The sequence below is a fragment of the Cinclus cinclus genome, chromosome 7, assembly GCF_963662255.1.
Source record: "Cinclus cinclus chromosome 7, bCinCin1.1, whole genome shotgun sequence".
NCBI lineage: Eukaryota > Metazoa > Chordata > Aves > Passeriformes > Cinclidae > Cinclus > Cinclus cinclus.
In genome coordinates this window covers 13,973,487-13,997,982 of record NC_085052.1, presented here as the reverse complement: position 1 = coordinate 13,997,982, position 24,496 = coordinate 13,973,487, and the positions used below count along the sequence as shown (strand labels likewise).

General features: G+C 57.8%; 3 protein-coding genes across 4 annotated transcripts in view; all 3 read left to right on the top strand.

The window, feature by feature from the left end:
• The window catches only part of HPSE2 (heparanase 2 (inactive)), a 106,733-nt gene extending 94,957 nt beyond the window's left edge, over positions 1-11,776 (top strand). Inside the window, exons 10-12 of the mRNA XM_062496986.1 lie at positions 10,012-10,157; positions 11,131-11,277; positions 11,351-11,776. Of these exons, the coding sequence (XP_062352970.1) occupies positions 10,012-10,157; positions 11,131-11,277; positions 11,351-11,516 (459 nt within the window). The 3' untranslated portion in view covers positions 11,517-11,776. The remainder of the gene's footprint in view (positions 1-10,011; positions 10,158-11,130; positions 11,278-11,350) is intronic.
• A 789-nt stretch (positions 11,777-12,565) lies between these two features.
• Positions 12,566-17,260, top strand: HPS1 (HPS1 biogenesis of lysosomal organelles complex 3 subunit 1). 2 transcript variants are annotated; one of them, XM_062496982.1, is made up of 18 exons: positions 12,566-12,692; positions 12,774-12,911; positions 12,979-13,121; positions 13,348-13,456; positions 13,657-13,817; positions 13,893-13,995; positions 14,096-14,200; positions 14,292-14,361; positions 14,454-14,521; positions 15,069-15,236; positions 15,311-15,487; positions 15,563-15,624; positions 15,757-15,879; positions 15,980-16,045; positions 16,223-16,367; positions 16,464-16,577; positions 16,711-16,793; positions 17,050-17,260. In XM_062496982.1, the coding sequence occupies exons 1-18, from the start codon at positions 12,594-12,596 to the stop codon at positions 17,210-17,212; spliced, it is 2,097 nt and encodes a 698-aa protein (XP_062352966.1). In that variant the 5' UTR covers positions 12,566-12,593; the 3' UTR covers positions 17,213-17,260. The 2 variants fall into 2 exon arrangements, with proteins under 2 accessions (XP_062352966.1, XP_062352968.1); XM_062496984.1 differs by lacking the exons at positions 16,464-16,577; positions 16,711-16,793; positions 17,050-17,260 and having other exon boundaries at positions 13,657-13,995; positions 15,557-15,624; positions 15,980-16,262.
• A 1,260-nt stretch (positions 17,261-18,520) lies between these two features.
• Positions 18,521-22,872, top strand: PYROXD2 (pyridine nucleotide-disulphide oxidoreductase domain 2). Its single transcript, XM_062496985.1, has 16 exons — positions 18,521-18,698; positions 19,119-19,138; positions 19,366-19,459; positions 19,536-19,609; positions 19,729-19,875; positions 20,024-20,177; positions 20,393-20,454; positions 20,565-20,662; positions 21,076-21,217; positions 21,309-21,443; positions 21,544-21,616; positions 21,727-21,883; positions 22,002-22,156; positions 22,269-22,379; positions 22,481-22,601; positions 22,705-22,872. The coding sequence occupies exons 1-16, from the start codon at positions 18,521-18,523 to the stop codon at positions 22,832-22,834; spliced, it is 1,851 nt and encodes a 616-aa protein (XP_062352969.1). The 3' UTR covers positions 22,835-22,872.
• Positions 22,873-24,496: the final 1,624 nt, after the last annotated feature.

Here is a 24,496-nt window from a genome sequence, read left to right as displayed (position 1 = left end):
CACATGGCGCTGATAAGGAAACCATATGAAAAATCCTGTTAAAAGTAGCAGGTTTCTGTTTCCTCTGGAGGTTAGTAAATATACTGCCTTGGAAGCAGAGAGCCTGGCAGAGCAGCTGGATGCTCTACATCTCTCCTAGAAGAGATTTATTGGTCCATGACCCAGCAGACACTGCCCAGCAGATTGGCTATCCCTGTTGGAGATGTGCAGAACCCTGACACTGCAAGCCTGCCCTTGATGCTGTGCTGGGATCTCAGGAGTGGCTGCAGGGGAGCAAAGTCTGAGGGAGCTGCATCTCAGTCAGCTCTGCCTACTGAGGCAATGAAAACAGCATCCCTGCAACAGCATGCCTGAGCATCAGGCTGGCTCCAAAGAGCAAACCAGTGAGCAGGAGAGCATGATCCGCATCCTGTGCTGCTCTGGGTATCTCCTGGGGCACCTTGGTCTGCTCCCCTGTGAAGCCTTCCAGCAAGCATACCTGCCAGCTCTGGGGGCCCAGGCTGGGGGAAGCCTGGGGGGCTTTGAGCTTTGCTTGAAATGAACCTGAGCTCGCGGCTAGTACTTGATGGATTTCTCCCGAAGAGCCAATTTCCCTGACTAAGCCACATCACCCCCTTTCCCAGGGATTCAGGGCCCCCGGCTGGATGGGTGCAGACCAGCTCCGGCCTGCTGGGTGCACAAGGGTAGCAGATGGCTGTGGCCAGCTCTCCTGGCACAGCGGGTCAGAGTGTGGCCCATGGCCAGCTCTCCTGGCATAGCCGGGCAGCAGCCCTAAAGCAGCTGGAGAAGGAGTGCAGTTCACAACGGGATTAAAGACAGGGGAGAAGTTAGATGAATAAACCCCAGGCTGTTAAACACAATGGAAGTATTTAACTTGGATTTTGGTGTTGTTTTAAATATAAGTCTCTCAGTAAGTGAGGTGCCAATCGCTGTCTTGATTGTTTCCTCACTTTCCCATGTGCTTCAGCACTGATCTCACATCCCACCACTGTTCTCCTGCACAAACTCTACCCGGTGCTTCCACAACCCCTTTCACTCCACTCCTGTGCTATAAAAGAGCCTGGGTGAAAACCGACAAAGGGTTTAAAAGCTGCAAACACCGTAAAGCCCAGCAAGACCGGGCCGTGACCTGCTCCGCGGGAGAGCAGCTGCTCTTTTCCCGTGGGAGCTATCAGGAAGATAAAAGCCGCTGGCTGTACCTGCGCGGGGCCGCGGCGCTGTGAAATACAATCTGCTCCTTAGCTGCCATGACAAAGAGGTTTCCGCACGCCGGCTGGGCGTGAGGCAGCTCTCAGCTGCCTGCTCAGAGAAGGGCTGCACCAGCACGGCATCAATCACAGCTCCAGCTGGAAGCTCCTCAGGGAGCTGGAATCCAGGTCTGGGCTCCCCATAGCAGTCTTTGCACCTCCTTCTCCTCCCCTGCCGCTGCTGATGCCCGCTTCTCCAATAAGAGGATGGTCTCAGGTGGCAGCAATGTGGCCCACGGGCACTGAAGCTTCACAGTGAAATTAGAAAGATGCTCACATCTCTGCTGGGCTTCCCACACAGAGCTGACTCATGAGCTAAGCAGCATCTTGTGTCTTTTGGGACATCTTTCAAGAGACATGGTCGTTGTGTGCCCCTCCAGGTCCTTCACCCGTGGAAGGTCAGCTTGAGTGCCCATCCTGGTTGCCAGAATTGCCTGTTCCACTCTCCCTCTGAGCTCAAGTGTTTTACTGCCTTGTTATTTTTGAGACAACATTTTCATGTATGGTTGGAGCTCTTTTTCTTCCTGAGTGATTGGGGCAGTCAGCTGTATAATAGTCAGAGAAGCCCTCCAAATAAAGCCTTTTGCAGGTACATCAGTCTGCCTGCTTGCACTTAAACCTGTACATGTGTGGGAGTAAGGAGTGGCGAGGAGGAGGGCAGGAGCAGGACCAGTATTTGCTCTTCACAGGGCAGTGCCTTTGAAATGCTGATCCAGCATTTAGTACCTCTAGGATCATTTCAGGTATGCAACATACATACTCTATCTCTCTTTCCTTAATATCTCTCTGAAACAGTCCAGAGGGAAGCAATACATTTATTTCATCCCAGGCAGGCGTGAAGTTTCTCTTCAGATTCTTACAGAATGCTAAAGACGTTTTTCAGTGCTCTTCCATGTGGTACTCACCTCTTTTTTATCCATCCCTGGTATTGATCTCTGCTCCTTTAATGTGCAATGCTGTGAGGTTATATCTATGCAGAGAAAAAACTTGGGCATATTTCTAGGCTTGAGGAATACAAACCCCGTGGAAAAGCCAAAGCTGAAAACCAGACTTCCATTTTCTGTGGCTCCTCATGGACCTTCCTCTAATGAGTATGGGTGGCGAGATACTGAGTTTGGTAGACACACAAAGTTCTTTTCTGCATGTAAGCTTCACATGCAAGATGAGAAAGTCCTGGAGGGATCAAGGGTGAATCGACAGCAGGGGCTGCCTGCTCAGCTGTGGTGGTAGAAGACAATATGATATTGCCTGTGAATTGATGGTGTCCTTGAGAAAGCATCACAGCAGCGCGAAGGTCTGTGCCCAATGGTGCTGTGATCAGATACTTGGATGCTGTGGGTGATTTTTCACCTCCTTGGCTTTGCCCAAAGACACTGAGGAGAACTCAATGGAAAAGAACATTACTGTCTGTCCTGGAGGCGGGAGGACCCTGGGCTCATACTGGGCCTGTCTGACCTGTCCCGGGAACCTCCGCATTAGGGCATGGGTTGGCCCCCCCAGTTTCAGGGCCCAAGGAGGCAAGGGGTCCTCTGGTGAGGTGCCAGGAGCGGGTGTCCCGGCCATGGTCCCGCCTGCTGCACGTACACGCTCCCCGGTGCTCTCATTAGCTGAGCTGGCTTTGGCAGGAGGCGCTGCTAATTGCAGCTGAAGGTCCCAGCTGAAGGATCTACCCCAGGTCCCTCTGCCGCCCCTGCGCTGCACCCGAGGGGATCCACCCCGGGCCAGGGATGCGGGGCTGGTGCTCTCCCACCTGTACCCACTCCCACCTGGGAGCCAGCGGAACTCAGCCCTGCTGCTGCAGCCGCCACCTGCACATCCACCACCGAGTCACCGCGCTGCGCACACGCAGCCACCCGAGCTGCCACAGTGGGACTGGCTGCTGCTCCCCCCGCGGGCACCCTCGGCTCCAGGTCACTGTCTAGGACAGGGTGGTCAGGTCGGACTGCAGCGTGCCATGCAGGCAGAGGCATGGTCCCAGATGTGGGAGTGACAGAGGGTGGGGAGAAGGAGCAGGTTCAATGGAGCCTGCACACACACATGTGGAAGCTGTTCCTGATGGCGATAAATCTGCTGCGCGGGCGTCTGGCACCCCCACCTGCCCTGCATGCTAGAGCACTGACTCTGGTGGGACTGATGTCTGTAGACAGGGAAAGGGTGGGAGAGCCAAGGATTGGCAGGAACTGTTATTAGAGGACTTTTGCTCAGGCTACAGATGGGAGGGATGAAAACCCGGGAAGTTCAGGTGTGCATGGGGGAAAAGCTCTCCCACGAGATGTCAAGCTGAGGGGCAGAGTGGAAATGGTACCCTGTGGAAGTCTCCCAGCAAGCCTTGGTACAACTGCCTGGAGCAGGTTTGAGCAGGGCATCCACCACCTTGTCCTTTCTATCATGTCTCAAGACTGAGGCATTGTCTGCTTTCTGCACCCTCTCTCCTTCCAGGAGTTCCAGGTTAGCTCTGAGAATTGTTGTACTTGTGAACAAGGAGATAGATGTAAAGCAGCTAAACTCTGCTTGCTGTCAAAGTGGGTTAGGAGGCCTTTACCTCATAGTGCACCAGAAAAAAAGGTCTCTGAAATGCATATGTATGGACTCTCAAATGGATCAAAGCCATGCTGTTACTAGCAGCTCTGGCATGCACCCACTGGAGCTGCAAGACATGTGCAGAGCTGGAGCTGGACTGTTCATCCTGCACTGGAGTCTGGGGCAGAGATAATCTCCATCTGGGACTGGCAGCAGCAGCAGCAGCTTGGTCTTGGAAGGATGGACACAGCCATGGCTCACAACTGCCAGAGGCGTCATGCTAGTGCTAAGCCTGCCCAGCTTGGTCACAGAGCCAACCCAGGACTGTGGATGAGGTGGGAGAGAAAGACCATTCCCAGAGTGGATTGGTGTTCTCAAAGAACAGGAAACAGAAAAATTGCATTTGGTTTCCAAGCCTTCTGATCTGGCAACTCCACTCCCTTCCTGTAGCCTGCGTTGCCTGGACCCTGTAAGGAAGAGGTGATGACAAAAGAGAGATTTGGCTGTTCCTCCATCTGCTCAGATCCCAGGAAGGTGGGGAGGCCACTGGCTGGAGCCAGGCTGTGATGGGCAGTAGGCAGGGATCACGTCCTACTCACCACTTTCGTGCTTCTTGGGCAGGCTGTCCCCTCATTGCCACTGATGCCTGGCAGCAATTCCTGTGGCTGCTGCTCCCACAGTAGGAATTTTGCTGTAGACCACTAGCTTGAGGAGAAAGCTGCAGGAAGATGTAAAGGCATAAGGCAACACAGGAAAGAGTGGTGTGAGATGAAGCGTTTGCAGCCGTTAGAGCAGGAAGGAAGAGGATCAGCACAGTGAAAGCAACAACTGCCCAGGCAGGGATGTCAGCAGCTTCAAAGGACTGGTGGTGGGGCACCTGCTGGGATGTGGCCTCAGCAGAATGGGATTGGTCAGCTCAGCCATTCCTTTCATAGGTGGAGGTGTCTGGATCAAAGCAAAGGTCTGTCCTGCCCAGGAGGGAGCAGAGGGAAGAGGCAATGGGCCACTTTGCTGCATCATCTCTGTGTGCTGCCTCCTCCTCCCCTGCTGCTGCTGGTGCCACCAGCCTCTGGCAGGTCAGCCTACTTAAAGCCCCCTTGTTTGGGACTAGAAGGAGCCTTGCTCCCCATTCATAGAACATCTCTGGAGTGTCCCCTGTGGTGCTCATTCACAGACTCCCCAGTTCAGCAGCAAATGTTGTAAGGGACTGCTCAGTTCTCCAGAATCTCCACACGGGGTAAGGCACACACAAAACGGCAAACAGATCATGTCCCTGAGGGTGGGGCATGAGAGCTCATGAGGGCAGCATTAGTGTCTGAAGCTAATGATTTTGACAGAAAATGTTGCTCCCTTCGGGATGAGGCTCTGCCTCACTCTGCTTGTCACAGGACCTTGCAAAGGGTTTGGCTGAGAAAACCTTGAACTCCCACTTAAGAAGCACATAAAACTCAGGGATAATGTTAAAAGCAGCATTACACAGCCTTGCTGGAGGAACAAGCAGCTATGGCTTGAACAGGATGTAAGGACCTCCGCAGGGAGAAAGCTTTGGATGCTGCGAATCTCTTTAATCTAGTGGAAAAAGAAGGAACAAGAACCACTGCTTGGAAGCTGAAGCCAGACAAATTCAAGACAAAAATAGGGAGTGGGACTGTTAACAGTGTGGATATGTAATTTCTGGAATGGGGTCCCTGGGAAGTGACAGCTTCTCCATCCCTCCAAGTCTTCACAACCACAGTCACTACTTTTCTGTAAGATGCTTTTGTCAAAAACAAACCATCATGCTCAACAAAGGGATAAAAGAGCAAAGCCCTCTGTCCTGTGATGTTCAGGCCAGCCAGTCCTCATCTCCACACAGCTTGCTTGGACTATGGAAAAATGCAGATGAAGGTGCAAGAATAGAGCTCTCTGTTACAGGCTGTTGAAACTGAAGTGTACACAAGGCACAGGGGAAGAACTTGGGCAGCTTCAGAAGCAGGAAGAAGCAATAAGAACCAGAATAGGGTGAACAGCAGCCAGGTGATGCTGCTGGTGACTTGGGAACATAAAGCCATGCCCTGGCAGTCCCAGCCAGAGAAGGAAGTGCACCATGGGCTTGCAGCCTACATGTTTGAAATTCAGCTGCCTTTGCTGGTTACAGTCCCCAGGAGACTGAAGGGCTATGGCTCTTTTACTCTGGTTTTCTGGTTCTGGAAAAGTCTTCTCACATGTGGAGAGCACAGAGCTGAATAAAATCAGGTGTCAGCAGAGATGCTTTGCTGCCTCTAGGAGAGAATGAAGTCTCTGCAGTGAAGTCAAATGTGCAAAGACATCAAGTAGGACCCTCTGGGCTTTCCCTCTCTAGTGGGAAAGTTGTACATCTTCTCTGGTCCCATAGGGCTCAGCAGATGAGGCTCCCTCAGCTCTGCACTTCAGCTCCTGCCCACAAATCAGGGGTCCCAGACAGATCTCCTGAGGCACAGGAAGGCTCTGCCTTCAGGTGCTCCTCACCTGCAGTTCTGCTTGATGGGTCTGCAAAGTAATTAAACCAAGAAAGATCTCTCAATTCCCATGGGACTAATAACAAACCAGATTCCTCTCTGCCATTCCTCCTCTACTGCTACAGCTGTATTGCTGGCTCAGCCCTCACAACAAGAGTCTTCTGTGACTCCAAAAGACAAAGCCTTTCTGCAGTTGCACTGGTTGGAGCAACCTGTCTCCCTGGACATTGCTGAGGCTGTCCCTGACAAGATGTCCAGCACCACACTGCAAGTCTTTGCAAGGGGTATGTGGGCACTGTCAGCCTGGGGAACTTGCTTGCACAATGTGTGCCACATGGGAGCAGGTGTCAGCTGCTGTCAAGGGCTGAGGAAGAGGTCACTGATCAGTGGAAAAGACAACCTAGTTGCAGCCAAGCGGGGTTTCAAGAGCAACTATTTCCCAAGCTGGTCCCTTTTGAACAGAAGCTGGTAGCTGCAGGAGCCCTGGCATGATTATGGCTGGGGTTCACTCAAGTCAGTGGAAGGAGCAGCCCTGGAGCACCAGCCCAGCTGGGGAAAGTGTCTGCCCACAGCAGATTTGTTTCAGTCATGCTAGGTGTGTGTGTGTAATTCATCATCCAAGATCTTGGTGTCACCAGATCCTGGTAATTCATTGCAAATGACATGATTTTGGCCCCTCACACAAGTGGATTTGTGATGACGCGAAAAGCTGCAGCTGTCTTCAGTGCTTCCCTGCAGTGAGCTGAAGAGCTCAAGTGCCTTGAGGCCAGTGCTGACACCCCTTTTTCAGCCCCAGGTCATTTTTCTGGCCCTCCTTTGAACTCTCTTTTTCACATCCTTCTTGAAACTGAGACTTTGGAGCTAGCTTTGCCAGCAAAGCAAGGTAAAAGCACTGCTCTCCCCTCACCTCCTGCAGATGTTGGAGCGACACAGTGGTCCCCACACTGCCCTGGAGACATTGACTGTGCTGAAATAGTGCACACTCAGCCATGGTCACCTCATACTTTGCAGAACATCTCACCCTAAATCACTGCTGACTGTCTTACTCATCCCATGGCACCTGCAAAGCATTTCTTAGAAAAGCTGTGTACCCTTAGCTGCACCAGAAGCTTACAAAATATGGCCAACATTTTCAGAGAGACAATCATCCATCCTTGTGCCCAGCTTGGGAGATGCTGAATGGCACAGCTCTGCCCACAAGCAATCATGGCAGGAGCCTGGGGCTCAGTGCTCCCAGCTGTGCAGGGTTATTCATCCTTGGGAATCCTTGGAGCATCCTTGGGAAAAGGATGTACTGAGATGTAAAATCTGGCAGCAGCTGGGGCAGGTTATGGGGCTGGACAGGCTCCCAGGACCCCCACATTACAAACCTTGCTGCTGCTGAGCCTTGAGAGTAGAGGGACACTGATGTCAAAGCAGCAAATCCCTGGGGACCACCCAGCCCAGAGGGGTGGGTGCTCAGCTGGAGCTGCTGGTGCCAGCTTGCCATGGAGGCAAGACCACTGAGAGCCCCCAGCAGAACAGCCCTTGAGATCCATATGGAAATTCTAAGGGCAGACACTGAGAGTCTGGCCTCTATCACTCCCATAACTTGTGGGTGAAAGCAGCATCTCGGTGGAAATATGGAGAGGAAGTGAGAAACCCCAGAAGAAAAGACCTAAAAGCCTGAACTGACAGGTAGGTCAGGACACCAAACCTCGTTTTAACTCATGACCATGGGGCTAAACACTGAAGTCTGTTCTTTTCTTTGTTCTCACTTGTTTTCACTGTCCTCATCTAATGACTCTGCTAAACAGGGTGGCTCACAAGAGAGAGAGCAGTACTGTTTCTCCTGCCTGCTGTGAGGCTGAGCAGCACAGGCAGGCACTGCTTCCCACAGAAGCTCAGTGCAGGCAGGGACATCCCCAGGCTGCAGAGCAGCCCAACCACCCAGCAGGGTCAGGGGCAGAGGCACAGCTTCATTGACAGCACGCACAAGCAGCATTGAGCAACTGCAGCTCATTCTCCCTGGGAGCCTTGGCCTTGTGGCTGAGCTGTCTCAAGCTACACGAGCCTCTCCCTTCACACTCACATCTCCTTTGGGGCACAGAGTTTCCAGAGGAAGCAGTTACCAGGCTGGTGTGGCACAAAGCCTTGTGGTTTTGATTTGGAATAGCTAGAGAACAGAAGGTGGCTTTTTCTCCAGCATTATGCCAAAATCTTGCCCGGAAAGTGAGAAGTGTGTCTGGATCTCTCTTTGGCAGACCAGCTAAGTGCTGATGGAACAGATCAGCTTCTGCTGAACTGGAAAGAGCATGGGGCTGGCAGTCCAATCTGGCTGGTAGGTTTTTGCCTTGTGCTGGTCAGTGGTGCCCTACTCCTTGGTTTTATATGCTGACCTCTTTACCCAGAACGCGTGTTAATCAAGGGGCTGTGTGAGGGCTTCCCACACACAGAATGGATAACAGTCTATATGAGATATCTGCACTTCCACCTGCCCATTCTGCCCTGCATCCTGGGGCCCTGGAGAACCCATTCCCAACCACATGCTCTTCTGGGGTGCAAGATCCCTTCATCACACTATCCTGACCATGCAGGGCTTTCCTTGCCCTTCCCAGGCACTGCGCAGAGCCACAGGGTGCTTGTTCAATACTCATTTCCTCCCCACAATGCAGGTCAGACCTGACAGGCAGAGCAGTCCCTGGTGCTAGTGTGACCATCACTGCTGGACATTTGACATTGCCAGCAGGGAGGGGGGATCATCCCAGTTGTCCTGGGGCACATGGCCCCTCTAGGACATCCAGTCTGGGACGTTCAGGGGGTGTTTATCCAGAGTGATCACATGTGTGAAGGTGACTAAGCACCCACAGGCAGCACTCAGAGAAGCAGGGTGAGAGGCTCCATCTCCCCGGCATCACCTGGTGTTCCTGGAGCAGCAGCAGGGCCAGAGCCCCATCCTGCAGAACAGGAGGCCTGAGCCTGCCCTTTCCCTTCCCACAACCCTGCTTCATTTACCACACACCTTCCAGCTTCTGCAGCGGATGAGTGGGGGGCCCTGCCGGCACGGCCTCCGTCACCACACAGCCTCACCTCCCTCCCCAGGGCTTGGGGCCCATCCTGTGTGCTGTGCAAGACTGTGCCCTGCAGGAAAAATACTACGTGGTGACTTAATTAAGGCTGCATCATTTAAGCATAAGTGTAGAGTCTGAGCATTTCCTCTTACTTGAGTGCTTGGCTTCCCCATGCTCCACAGGAGGCTTTAAAATGGAAGAAATACCTCTGGGAAGCTGAGCACTCTCAGCAGTCCCAAAAGCCAGTGTGCCCTGAACAGAGACAAAGAGCAGGGGAGAGTTCTGACATGCTCCAGCTCTGTGTAGAGAGTGAGGGAAGAGCCTGCTCCAGAGACATCACCACCCAGTGTGCATCAGCTGGAGCTGGTGTGCAGCTCCGCAGTATGGCTATGTGTTGGTCCATGGGAATGTGCAAAGGTGCTGCTTCCCATACTCTGCAACCCAGCCAAGATCTGAGCTTCTTTAGAGAGTACCCGTGTCTTTCAGCATGGGCAATGTATTCCTTCCTGAATCTCTTTCCTGGAAACATCCATGCCATTATGGCTTGGACTGTACAGAAAAAGCTCATCCCAAGGCAGACATCTGGCACACAATATTTTAACCTCAGCAACCAAAATTTTGCTAGGCTGCAAGCAGGGAATCCAGTCTTTCCTGCCCACGCCCTCTGTGAGTAGCGGGGGAGCTGTTGTGCTGCTGACTGTCCCCTCTGCCCCCCAGGACTACTGGCTGTCCCTACTTTACAAGCGCCTCATTGGTCCCAAGGTGCTGGCAATCCACGTGGCCGGTCTCCAGAGGAAGCCCCGGCCCGGCAGAGTCATTCGCGACAAGCTCCGGATTTACGCCCACTGCACCAGCTACCACAAGTAAGCGCAGCAAGGAAGGCTGAAGGTTACAGGGTGCCATAAGTGGTATCCGCAGGAGATGAGGACCAACAAGGACACGTGGGGCAGGTTGGCTTCCCAGGATACTCACTCGGGTGCTGCTCTGGCCGCTGTCACAGTGAGGGGAGAGTGCAGGAATGGCCTGGGATGCCTCCGATGAAAATCGTGGCAAGCCCGCGCCTGGGAACGGGGCCGGCTGGGGCCGGTGCAGTGGCCGCCGGGCAGCCTGGGCAGCAGAGATCAAGGGAGTGGATTTCACACGAGGGGCCCCGGTCGGTCGGGTTACCCGCCGGGCCGCACTGCCGGGGAGCCTGGCCTGGTTATTGTTTCGCTGATAAGGTCTTTGAAAGCACCTCAGCGAGCCGGGGGGGCGGCCACCTCCTCCGCGGACACAAGTTGCTATTGTGGAGGAGGAGAGACTGTTTCTTTACACAGTCCAGATGCTTTCAACATGCCTCCAGCTCGGTAGGAAACCTTGTCCAGTAACTGACAGGTGCAAAGTGCTTTATAGCCTTTGTTTGGGGCTGCCTGATTAGGCAGGGAAAGAGGATCAGTGTCTGGACCTGTCTGTCAGGTGCCTGGGGTGGTGGGGGCAGACGCCACTCACGCACAGAGCTCCCCTCCGTTCTCAGCCTCCTCCTTGCAAGGTTGGGAGGGTGGGGGGACCTGTGCTAGGACTGACACTCTATCCTTGGCCACCCCCACTCTGGACACCGTGGCAGCATCCTCTTGTGCCGTGTCACTGCTGGCTGAAGAGGGGGGGTTGAAAAGTGTCACCACAGAGCCATGCTTCATGATGGGAAGATGGCATCTCCATGTGAAGGGGCAGCAGGATAGTGAATCTGGATGTCTGCACGAGGCCAGTTCTTGCAGAGACCCCCCAGCCCCTTCTTGGAGGCGATGCTCCCTGGGGACATGGCAGTGCAGCCCTCATCTCCCACTCTCCCCTTTGCAGTCACAACTATGTCCGGGGATCCATCACCCTTTACATCATCAACCTGCATCGCTCCCGAAAGAAAATCAAGCTGGCAGGGACGCTGCGGGATAAGATTGTCCACCAGTACCTGCTGCAGCCCTATGGCAAGGACGGGCTCCACTCCAAGTAAGTTGAATGCTGGCAGCTGGGACTGTCCCATCCTCAGTGTCACTGTGCTGACCCTCTCCTGGTCCCACAGGTCGGTCCAGCTCAACGGGCAGCCGCTGGCCATGGTGGATGACGGGACTCTCCCCGAGCTGAAGCCTCGCCCGCTGCGGGCCGGCCGCACCCTGGTCATACCCCCGCTGACTATGAGTTTCTACGTGGTGAAGAATGTGAACGCACTGGCCTGTCGGTACCGATAACCTGCGGCCCGCACTGGACTCGCCAGCCCCGCTCCTGCCCCGTGCACTGCCCAGGTCACGCTGCCTCCTTAGCAGCTCACGCAGCCTCGTCGTGGGGCCGTGCTGGGCAGCTCCACGACATGCTCTCGTCCTCACCCCCAGGATGTCCTCCACCTTGGCACCACTCCTGCCCTGTGACCACAGAGCCCTGGCCACCATCCCGCCAGAGCGGCGGGACAGCCAATTTGCAGGGCCTGCCACCCTCCGTCCTGTGAACTGAGAGAAGCACCCGGGGCCTGGTGCCCACGGGCTACAGGGAGGGTTGGAGTGCTGAGCCCCGGTATATCTCGGGACGGACACCCTCCCCGAACCCCTGGTCCCGCTGCTCCTCGGGATGACCCCTCCAGCAGCCGGACCCCTTCCCCGGAGGCGGGCAGTGCTCCGGTGCAGAAAGTGCATGGAAGCAGCTCCCTCTACTGCCGCCGGGATGCCGCCAGCCGGCCTGGCCCGCGGCGAGATGCACCGGGCGGGGCGGAGTGGGGCAGGGGAGGGGGCGCCGGGAGCCGCCCCGGGCGGGCTCGGGCTTCGCGGCGGGAAATGTTGATATTTAAATTATACATCCCGGAGCGGAGAGGGGCGGAGGAGCATGTCCTGCCCGGGACAGTGGCGGTGTCGCGGGCAGGAGCAGCTGCGACGCGCCCAGGCGCTACCGGAGGTGTAATAAAGTTGGGCTCTCAACTGCGCCGGTGTTTTCTGTCCGCCGCGGGCCGGGACGGGCGGGAGCGGTGTGGGGGGGTCACACGGTGCCGCTGTCACACGGTGCGGTTCCCCAGTCACACGGTGCGGTTCCCCGGTCACACGGTGCGGTTCCCCGGTCACACCGTGCGGTTTCCCGGTCACACGGTGCGGTTCCCCGGTCACACGGTGCGGTGCCGCTGTCACACGGTGCAATGCCGCGCCGGGCCGCCGGGGGCGCTGCGGGCGCGGGCGCGGCGGTCACGCGCGGCGGAGCAGGAAGCGGCGCGGGGCGGGTGGAGCCGCCCGGTCCCGGTCCCGGTCCCGGTGCCGCCGGTCCCGGTGTCCCCCCCGCCGCGGGCCATGCGCTGTGTCCTGATCGCCAGCACCGCGGCCGAGCTGCTCTTCTACTGGGCCGATGCCGCCTTCCTCCGCCGGCTGCGGTCGTCCCACGCCGGGCAGGTGGGGCGGGAGGGGGCAGTGCGGGTGCAGGGAAGGGAGCGTGGGGTGCGCGTGGGCTCTGACCGGGAGAGTGTGGCGCAGGGCCCGGCGCTGGAGGACAGCCTCAACACTCTCTTCGCCCCCCTCATCATTTCCTGCGCCGCACTGCTGGAGAAGCTCTCCGACACCTACACCTGCTTCGCCACCGAGGGCGGGCGGCACCTACATGTCCTGCACACGGTAAGACCGGGGACCAGGGACCAGGAACCCCTGGCCGGCCCCCGCCTGACCCCGCTGCCGGTTGCAGTTCGGGGACTGCCTGTACATAGCAGTGAACGGCGACGGGACGCAGAACGAGGACGACCTGCGCCGGACGCTCTTCGTGCTGCGACGCTTGGTGGAGGCTCACTGTGGCCTCGTCACGCTCGACTCGCACCTCATCCGCAAGGAGTGAGTGGGCACAGCCACCGGCACAGGCTGGCATGTCGGGTTGCTGGGGTGGCTGCCCTGAGGTGCCTTCGTGCAGCACAGGGGGTGGGAGTGTCTCCAGCTGGGACCCCCACTTTGCAGCAGGACCCCCCCCCACCTGGTGGGCTGCAGTTGGGTTTTGGTGTGTCCATCCCACGCAGGGAGGTGACAGCCATCTATGTATGAGTTTACACTCTGGTGGCTGCAGGTTGCGGCCGGCTGATTCGGAGCAGCGGGAGCGTGTGTGGAGCCTGCTGCGGGGCCTGCTGGACACCTACACCCACCTGCGGGAGGAGGACCAGAGCTTTGCAGTGGAGGTACCAATGCTTTGGGATGTCCATCACTTTTGGGGTGTTCCAGAGGTGCGAGGGTGCATGGAGTCCCAGGATGCAGGAAAAGGCAGTAGGCTGAGGGCTCTAGGGCAGCTCCCTGGAGCAATGGGAGCTCAGACCTGCCCCTAGGACTGCAAGGCTGGGTCTGAGAGAGCCCAGCAGCCTGCCCTCCTGTTGCACCCCAGGCTGTGGAGCGGCTGATGCATCCCCAGCTGTGTGAGCAGTGCATCGAGTTCCTAGAGCGACAAGTGGTACAGTACATCAATGCCAGCCCTGAGCGTGGTGGGGATGAAGTGGGCCATGCCTTCCTCCTGGTACACACCAAGCTGCTGGCCTTCTACTCCAGGTGCGCCCAGCCCCACCACCTTCCCCAGGGCAGCCATTCGTCCTCCCAGCTGACCTTTCCTTCTCTGGCCTGCAGCCGCAACAGTAGCTCTATCCGTCCAGCTGACCTGCTTGTCCTCATCCTCCTGGTTCAGGACCTGTACCCCAGTCAGAGTGCTGAGGAGGAGCTTGGCCCACAGGTGCTTCAGAGCAGGATTGGGGATGCAGCAAGTCAGGCTGCTCCCATGGGGTGATGCCTTGACAGCTGGGGCTTAGGGTTTTTTTCCCTCTTTTTGAAAGCCCACAGCAGGGAATGTTCTCCCTCAGGGACCCAAGAGAAGTGAGAGCATCCCTGTGAGCGGCCCTGGCTCCCATGGAGCTGCAGAGAAGGACTCAGATGACCAAGTGAGTCCTTGAGATCAGAAGCTGCAGGGTGGGATGCTGGAAGGGCTGTCTGCATCACTTCTATCGCTGACCTGTTCATTTTTGCTGGCAGGACACAGATGATCTCTCTGCACCTGAGGTCTACTACACACCCGAGCCCTCTCCAGGCCGGAACAGTACAGGTGAGTGCCCAGCTGGGCAGCAGCCGTGCACCCCAGCCCCACTCCAGAGCTCTGAGGAGGGCTGGAAGGGTGCCCTGCCGTGTTCTCTGCAGGCAGTGAGAGCTGGTCAGAGGGTGCTGAGATGCTGAGCATCGGGGAGGTGGATGCTGCAGATGTCCAGGTGAGCACGTAGTCCTGCAGCACCGGACAGGCTCCGCACCTCACCAGCCTGTCCCAGTACCCTTAGCGATTCCAGTCCTTGTCACTTGTCCCTTGCTGTGCTGCAGCTGTGGGTGCCCTGCATCCCCCATGTTGTGCATAATTATGACAGTTCTGATCTCCTTCTCTGAGGCATTGCTTACTATGAGCTGTCAGCAGAGAGGGAGCAGGGCTGCCTCAAAACAATCCAGTGTCTCCCTCTGCTGCCATTGGGTTTTTTGGGCTGCTTCCCTAATGGATGCTAAAACACCTCACACACTGCAAGCAAACACTGGCCTCGGTTTAAGGTGTTTGCAACCTTTGTCTTTGCACCGGTCTTCTCTGCCACTCCTTTGGGGTCCCTGGGCACTCTTCTCACTGTTAATCTTTTGTTACATGGCCCCTCCAGCTCCTTTGGTTCTGTCATGCCTGGTTGCGTCTTTCAAGGCAATGCTGCATCCCTACAGAGCATCTTTGGTGCGAGCTGTCTCATCCCCAAAGGGGATTGAGCATCTCCCTTGTCTTCCCAGATGGCAGAGGACTTGCTCCAGACCTTGGGGCCTCTGGTTCCTGAAGCTTCAAACCCCAGGAGGATCTTTCTGGATGCCAGCCTGCGGGAAGGCTACTGCCCCTTGCTGCCACACACCATGCACTGCCTCCCACTCTGGCCTGGCATCTCACTTGTGCTGCTGACCAAGGTGAGCTGCATCTGAGGTGAGGGAAGCTATGTTGGACTGAGTCCTGCCTGACCCACCTCTCCCTTCCCTGGCAGGGCCCCATGACCCAGGTGGCTGTCACCTTGTACCAACTGCTGGATGGTTTCCTGGTGCTGGAGAAGAAGCTGGAAGAGGGACCAGAGATGGGAGTCGCACGCTCCTACCCATTCCTTGCTGAACTGCGGCAGCGCATGGACAAATTTGTGAAGAAGCTGAGTGGACAGGACATCCAGGTGGGAGTGGGGACGTGAGGACACTGTCCTGTTTTCTCCACAGCATGACACAGTCCTGTCTCTTTCTAGTTGCAGAACACCTGGTTGGATTTCAAGAACAAGATATTTTCACGGAGTGAGCCTGGGAGCTCCCTAGAGTGAGTAGGGGGAAGCCAGGGAAAGTCTCTGGAACAGGCAGGGACCTTTCCCAGCCTGGAGACCAGTAGAGCTGTCCCTGCAGTTCTGGGGACCCAGTGTCCGAACTCCACTGTCTGTGTCCCCTGGCTCAGGCTGCTGCAGTCAGTAGCCAACATGAAGCGGCAGCTCTGCTCCGTGTACCGCCAGCTCTTCCTGACCTCTGCTGGCCACAGCCTGTCCCAAGGGCTGCGGGACCGTACTCAGAAGCTGATGAGGTGAGTGCGTGGGGATGGTCAGCATTGCCAGGGAGCTGCCCCACCCCCAGTTGTGCTGGGGCTTGTGGGTCCTGGCCTCTCACTGTGCTCTTCTTGGCAGGGAGAAACTGCTGGATTGGCGGGACTTCCTGCTGGTGAAGAGCAGGCGCAATATCACCATGGTGTCATACCCATCTCTGCAGCTGGGAACCCAGCCTAAGGGACTAGCAGATGTGGGAGTGGGACCCTGTCCCCCAGCACTGGGATCAAGGGGAGGAATGTAGTGGGCAAAGGTGGTTTCCTGAGGTTCAGGAGCTGTCCTGGAAGGGCACTAAAGTTGTTGGACACCCTTAACCCACCCCACGTACCTGGAGGACTTTCCTGGTCTGGTGCACTTCATCTATGTGGACCGCACAGCAGGACAAATGATGGCACCGTCACTCAGTGTGACAGAGAAATCCAGCTCAGAGCTGGGCAAAGGTCCCCTAGCCACCTTCATCAAGAAAAAGGTACTACTCGTGGGGTAGGTGTGGGATGGGAACTGCAGAAGAGGATGGAAATTGGAGGGGTTTCTGCTCAGGCTTCAGGTGCCCCTTGTCCCCCAGGTCTGGTCTCTGATCACACTGGCCCGGCGATACCTACAGAAGGGCTATACAACGCTGATTCTGCAGGATGGTGACTACTGCTGCTCCTACTTCCTCTGGTTTGAGAATGAGATGGTATGTGGGGCCAGGAAGGGGCCCTCTGAGCCCCTGTTTCCCTGGGGCAGGGAGCAGGGCTGTAGGTGTAGCCAGCTCTGATTCCTTAGTGGTCCCATCCCAGCTCCTGCCCTCTGCTGTCATTTCTCCCCAGGGCTACAAGCTGGAGGTGGTGGAGGTACCAGTCCTGTCTGATGATTCTGCTCCCATTGGGATGCTTGCAGGGGACTACTACAGGTGAGCAGTTGTCAGCCCTGTGGCTTGAATGGAGCCCTTTGGCACTAGGGCTCAAAGCTGTGATGGCACATGAGTCCCTGTGAGTGATGCCAGGATGCCAGTGTTGAGGTGTCACTGCAGTTGCACCAGCCCGTCTCACCAGCCTGGTGCCATGGTTTTTCTGTGTCCTTGCAAAGCACTTCATAGAGGGAAGGTCATTAGAAGGGGGCTGCCTGTGTGCACTGTACCTGCCAATCCCCTGTCTTCTCCTCCCCAGGAAGTTGCTGCGTTATTACAGCAAGAACCACCAGGCAGAGGTAGTGAAGTGCTATGAGCTGCTGACTGTGCATCTGGGCATCATCCCCTCCGAGCTCGTGGTCCAGCAGGCCTATGACTTGGCCCGGCGCCTGTGGGAGCCATCCCGCATCCCTCTGCTCTGAGGTGCCTCCAGCCACCTTGGGACCAGGATTAAATTGGGTGTGTGGGTGTTCCCAGAGCCTGGGTTGCTTCTCAGTGTCTGTGTGCCATGCCATGGATTGTGCCTGTAGGCAGCGACAGGCAACCTTCCCATCCTCCAGCCTGTCCAGGGCTGGCACTGTTCCTTTTCCTGCTCATAATTTTCGCTGCCACCCAGCAGCCTCTGGGAACAGGCAGAGAGTGGGGCTGAGAGGTTTTTGGCAAATCACTGTCTTACTGAAAAGTGCATTTCCAGAGCAGGATTTATAATGTTAGCTTGGCATTGCTGCCAGGCTTTGGCCAGAGATCAAGATAGCGTAGCCAAACCTGAATGAAGCAGTGGTCTAAGGTACATCCCCCTTTCCCCTCACACCCAAATGTGGGCTGCAGGGCCCTCAGAGGTTTGGCAGGCTCTGGGGAGGTGTAGCCCATCCTGCACCCTCTTCCCCCCACCCAGGCACCCAGACTACCAGTTAGCCACAGTTATGAGCTTAGCTGGGAACAGCAAGTAAATCCTGAGGTAGCTTATGTGTTTCCCAGGCACGTCTGGGCTCAGTGCACATCCAAACCTCAAGTACAGCTGGGAATGGGGCCAGCCCCAAGGGACTCAGGCAGCCACTGCCCCCTATTTCTCCCATGCCACTCGCTAGAGCTGGGGATGGCAGTTGAGGGAGAACTGGACCATGACAGGGCCTTTGCCCCATCCTGCTGAGCTGGAATTTGCCCTGCTGAGCAATAGTGCTGGATTCAGAGCCAAGCTCATCCCCAAGCTGCCCCTTTTCCTGCTGCTTTCAGGGCTGTGCTTGGGGCTTGCCTGCTTAAGGCGGGGGGGGGGGGGGGTGGGGGGGGGGGGCAAACTCCCTCTGTCCTGCTGTGCTTGGCCCATCACCCCAGCCACGTGCCTCTGGATTATCCCTGAAGCAGAACAGGAGCTGGGGGAGGGGGGTTCCCAGGCCCCCACCTGCCTGCTCAGCACCTTCCTGGAGTACAGGCTGGGGATCTCCTGGCACCCTGCTGAGCCCCAGGCACGATCTGTGCTCTCTCAGCCCTGGGGTTTGTCTCCGGCCCCGCTGCAAGCCTCCAGCAAAACCGTGCTAGGGTCAGCGCCTCGCTGGGGACAGCACCAGCGGGGCAGCGCTGGGCGGGTGCCCCTGTCCGGACCAGCCTCCTGCCTCCTCACAGCGTTCCCTGCCCTGCCCTCCTCGTCCCCTCCCTGCCCTCCCTGTGCCCGGAAGCCCTGGGAAAAGTTCCGCCGTGAAACCAAAGTCCAGGCTGCCGGGCGCAGGACAGCCATGGCCAGGCGCTGCGGGGCGGTGGCAGCCGGGCTCCGAGGAAGACTGAGCCTGGTCTGCTCTTCCCGCTGCCTGCAGGGCTGGCATCTGTCCCTGGGGCCGTCAGGAGCGCGCTGGGCCCATGCCGGGGCTGCAGCCCAGCTGCAGAGGGAATACGACGCGGTGGTGATCGGGGCAGGTAACGGAGCAAGGGAGCAGGAGTCGACCCACATCTGCCCTGCCCCCAGGGCAGGTAACAAGGACCAGCTGGGTGGGGACCACAGTAGTTCTGGATGCATTGCAAACCACCAGACTGCTCCTCATGTCGTCTCCCCTGGGACGACCCAGGGGTCTGGCAGAAATTGCAGCCCCCCAGCATACAGAGCACTGTTGGAGCATCTGCCTTGAGCACTTCCATCGCCCTCTGCTGCACCCATTAGGGCCAGGGCTGTAGGGCCAGGGCTGTAGGGCCAGGGGAGGATGCTCCTTGTCACCTGTATCCCTGTGTCTAGTGCCTGTTACTGGGATGGCTGTGACAGCCCCAGGCGTGGCAGGGTGTCCTGTGCTGTGGGCCCATCACCAACACTCGGGCTCTGCTCATCTCCCTCTCTTCTTGCAGGGCACAACGGGCTGGTGGCAGTGAGTACCTAGAGTGGCGTGCTGCCTCTCCTCCATCCACAGGGGACAGCAGGGGACTGGGAAGGATCTGTGCTGTGGGCAAGGGAGGGCTCTGGTGGCAGTGCCCGTGGGGCTGGGGCTCCCACAGGCCCTCCCTGGGGAGGGGGGCACCATCTGCAGGAGGGTGCTCACGCTGACAGTGACATCCTGGCTGGAGGGATGGGCAGTGTGTGCTGTGCTCCCCACAGGCTGCCTACCTGCAGCAGGCAGGGTTGCGCACAGCTGTGCTGGAGAAGCGTCATGTGCTGGGTGGCGCAGCAGTCACGGAGGAGATTGTGCCAGGTACCCCTGCATGCCGCTTGTCCCCCTGGCCCTGGCCAGCCCTGGTGGACATCCCCCACCACCCCACATGTTCCAGGGTTCAAGTTCTCCCGGGCATCTTATCTGCTCAGCCTGCTGCGACCACAAATCTATGCTGATCTGGAGCTGCAGGTACTGACACCCACTCTTTGCTGGGCTGCTGGCAACTTCCAGCATGCAAATAGAAAGACCCTGCTGCCAGGCTGTCCCTGCAGGGTGGGTCCTGCAGTGGGGATATCCATGTCTTGCAGCGGCACGGTCTGAGAGTGCTCCCACGGGACCCCCACTCCTTCACCCCACTGCTGGAGGACAGGAGCCCTCCTCGTTCCCTTCTTCTGGGACATAACATGGCCCAGACTCAGCAGCAGATTGCTCAGTTCTCCCAGAAGGATGCCCAGGTACCACCAGGGACAGGCACCTGGCACAGCAAAACCCACAAGGGGCTGGGCTGCCCTGCCCTTGGAGTGGCAGGGATTCTCCTGGGTGGGGTATCCATTGTATCCACCATGGTGCAGTCCTTGTTGTCCACCCTCCGTCCCCATCCAGGCCTACCCTGAGTATGAGGCGTTTATGGGGCGTATGGTGTTGGCCCTTGACCCACTGCTGGATGCCCCTCCAGTGGATACAGCTGCCCTGGGTAAAGGTTCCCTGCTCCAGCAGCTCAGGAACCTGCGAACCCTGAAGCCCTTGCTGCAGGCAGGTACATCCGGAGTGATAGGGAATCCTGTTAGTAAGGGGTGTTTGCCAGCACTTGGGATGGGCAATGCAGAGCCTCCTTAGGAGACCAAACTGGGCTGGCAGGTTCTGGTAGGCTTACTCACCTTGGTCCCACTGACTGGTCTCCAAACCCAGTTGGGTACCAGTAGTCAGCCCTGGCACAGTCATGAAAGTCTCACACCATCTCTCCACCCCCAGGGCTGGCACTGGGGCGGCAGCTGCCCTGCTATTACGAGGTGCTCACAGCTCCCATCTCCAAGGTGCGTGCTGGCAGTGGTGGTGTGGAAACACCCACTGCCTCTCCTTCCTGCCAGGGTGCTGTGGCAGGTCCCCACCCCAAGCCTGGCATGCTTTCTTTCTCCTGGGCCAGATCCTGGATCACTGGTTTGAGTCAGAACCCCTGAAGGCAACTCTGGCTACTGATGCAGTGATTGGAGCCATGGCCAGCCCACACACCCCTGGCAGTGGGTGAGGGTCCCTTCCCCCTGTGGCTCATGCCTGCAGTGTCCCCCCTTGCCATGCTTTGTTCTTGGCTCTGCTGCACACCAGTACCCCATGCCCTGCTCCCCTGCTTCTCCCTGCCACTGCCTGCTCAACTTTGCTAGGGTACCTCAGGGGTTGGTGCTGGCCAAGGGGCTGCCCCCCAGTCCTGCCATAAGACTCTCCCTGAGCAGCCCCCACGTATCCCTTCGCTGTTTGGACACCTCTGTCCCCACCTGAGTCCCGGCTGGCGCGTGCTCCCTGTAACTGAGTTGACATCCCATGAGGTGGCACAGTCTCATAGGGGAGACTGTGGGGACTGTGGCACCATCCTCACTACCCATGCACGGGACAGATCCATTCCTTCAGCCAGTAGCTAATCCAAGGTCCTGCTACCTCAGGTACGTGCTGTTGCACCATGTCATGGGTGAGCTGGATGGACGGCGGGGAGCCTGGGGCTATGTGGCAGGTGGGATGGGAGCTCTGTCCCAAGCCATCGCCCAGGCAGCGACTGCCCGGGGAGCCCACATCTTTGCTGAGAAGGTACGGGATGTCTGGGAGAGGGGAGCTGCTTGGCCATCCCTGCAGGCAGCAGGGGTGCTCTTGGTAAATCTTGTCCCCTACATGTGCCCAGGCAGTGTGTCACGTGCTGCTGGGCAGGGGCGGGGAGGCACAAGGTGTCGCTCTGCAGGATGGGACAGAGGTGAGGAGCAAACTGGTGCTGTCCAATGCCTCCCCCCAGATCACCTTTCTGGAACTCATTCCTCAGGTATGGAGTGCATGGGGCTGGTGGGGGCTTGGCATGTTGGAATCACTCCATTCACTCTGCCTCTCATAGCCAGCCTCTGCACTGGTATATCCCACCCCAGGAGCAGCTGCCAAAGGATTTTGTTCAGCGGATCAGGCAGGTTGACACACGCTCCCCTGTCACCAAGATCAATGGTAGGTACCAGCAAGGACACTTCCACTGCCATCCCTGCTAGAGGAACACTGGTGCCAGGCTCAGCAAGAGGCTGCACCCTGCTTCCTCCATCTCCCCACGCCATGCCCAGTGGCGGTGGATCGGCTGCCCAGCTTCCTGGCTGCCCCCAATGCCCCCGATGGCCAGCCCCTGCCCCACCACCAGTGCTCCATACATCTCAACTGCGAGGACACCCAGCTCCTGCATCAGGCATTCACTGAGGCTGCCCACGGACACCCCTCCAGCAGGTAGGTGCCTGTACTGGCACACGTTGGTGCACTGGATCATGGAAGTGGATGCTGGGGAAAGAGGTGTGGAGTAGCTGGGTCTCCCTCTGCCTGCCCAGTTGATGTACTGCTCCCCCAGGCCCATGATCGAGCTCTGCATTCCCTCAGCACTGGACCCAGGGCTGGCCCCACCAGGCTGCCATGTCGTGTCCCTCTTCACCCAGTACACCCCATCCATGCTGGCAGGTGGTCAGCCCTGGGACGAGCAGGCCAGAAATGCATATGCAGACACGGGTACGTAATGCACACACAGACCCCGGTAACACCTGGAGCCCTGGAGCTGCACAGGAGTTGGCTATCATGTCCCCCCAGGCTGCCTACCAGTAGTCCCTTCATCTTTCTCTAGTGTTTGACTGCATTGAAGACTATGCCCCAGGGTTCAAGGCATCCGTCATTGGCAGGGACATCTTGACACCACCGGACCTGGAGAGGATCTTTGGGCTGCCCAGTGGAGTGGGTACCATGAGTGTCAACTCTGAGCATCGCTCTGGTCCCAGTGCTAGAGGGCACACCGGCCTGGGCCAGACACAGCTAGCTCACACAGAGCTCTGTTGGCAGAACATCTTCCATGGAGGGATGTCTCTGGACCAGCTGTACTTCGCCCGGCCTGCACCATCCTACTCTGGCTACCGGTCCCCAGTTCCAGGCCTGTACCTCTGTGGAAGTGGAGCCCACCCTGGTGAGCCGAGCTGGGAGCCAGGACCCTCTTGGAGGCCTACAGAAGGAAGAAAGGGACACATGGAAGAGGTGCACCACCATTCTCCATTTCTCCTTTCTTGCAGGAGGAGGAGTGATGGGAGCAGCAGGACGCAATGCCGCCCAAGTGGCTATCAAGGATTTCAGGCACCTCTCATGAGACTGGTGAAACTGACTTCACCAACAGAGGGTTGCAACAGCAGCATGCCTTGCTGATGCTATGCAGAGCCCTGTCCATCCCCAACTTGCTTCCCCAGCACCTTAGGGCAGCAGCACCTCCCAAGAGCTGGGTGCAGGCTGGCAGGGTGCCTTGTGCTCACAGCTGCTACCATCACCTTGAAGAGATGGTTGCTCCTAGCCTGCCGCAACCCAGCCTTGCCCCAGTGGCTTCTGGACTCTGCATGACCATGGCAAGCCTCACTCAGCCCCTGCCTGTGCCCATGGAAATAAAACATGGCCCAGGCTCTCTCATGAGCACTCTCACTACTGTGTTTTTTGAGCAATTCATGCAGCTCCCGTGCTACTGTGCCATCCACACTTGTTGGTGATGCAGCCTTGGAAGAGCTGCCAGAGAGGAGAGGGACATTTCAGAATAGTGAGTAGGGACAAACAGCCCCTCACCCTCTCCTCTGCTCCGTGATGGAGGCTGAGGTTCATGCAGGGCCGTGTGTATGGAGTCCCCCAGCTACAGGCAGGTCCAGACCATCCTGAGTACTTAGAATAAGCAGAGAGCTGCCTGGAAACTGCTTCTGTACCTGAAGTCCCCAAGTGTCCTCAGTCCCCCGGCTCTTGGTGGATGTGTGTACAGCAGACACGTGCCCAGCAGCTCAGAAACCACAGGAGCCAGGACTGGCAGCTGTCCCCTCGTGCCTCACACATGCTCCTATTCCCGACGGAAGCTGCCTGCACGTGTTTTGGCCCCGTCCCTCCGTCCCCAGGGCAGATGTTCCGTGCTGGTCACTCTTCAGCCGCAGCAGGCCCGGGGTGTGCGCCTCACCCGGGCTGCTGCCGGGAGCGATTGACTGCAGATTACAGAGCTCACATCCTCTCCCTGCCCTCTTCCTCTGCCAGACAATGCTCCCGATTCAGCCGCCCGCCTCGCCTCCTGCCGGGCCCTAAATACGGTTCTGACAGGGTGAGCTGCTGCACCTGAGCTGGCTGAATCAATATTGACCGGCCAGGAATAGTCCCGCAGCCCTCTGAGAATAGCCCCGCACGCCCGCCCGCCGCCCACAGCTTCCCGCGTACGGGGCTGCCCTGCTGCCGGCCGAGTATTTTTAGCTGCTGCCGCTGCTGGCTGCCCGGGGTTGCAGGTGCTGGCACCCAGTGAGCCCCGAGGGAGATGAGGGGCTCGTTGGCCAACACCTCGGGGCAAAGGGGGACACCTCCAGCCCGCCACGACCGCATGAGCGGCGGGAGACAGTGTCCGTACCGCTGCGAGAGGAGGCTGGCAAGTCCCAGATGTGAGAGAGCCCACCAGCCCCCTCAGTTCTCTCTTCTTGCTGTCCCCAGGAGCAGAGGCAGAGCTGAGAGCGAGACCCAGCGCCCGCCTGCCCTGCACCCCTGCCAGCATCTGTCGGGGAGGAGTTCGGGGGAGGCTCCTGGCCTCACACTTAAGCAATTGATCTCCAAAACGTCGAGACGAATGAGTCACGGGCTCCACTGCTGGCCCAAACCCTGCCCTTCCCCAAGATTTTCCGTGGCCTCAGTTCTGGGGCTGGCCAGGGACTCACATCGCAGCAGAGGCTTCAGGAGAAGCCCTGATCCTGGCCAAGGCAGAGGGCTGGGATGAGGGTCCCCTGCGAGAGGGACCCAGAGCTGTGCATCCCTGCACACCCAGAGGTGCTGGAGGTCCTTGCGAGACGTGGCGATGAGCTC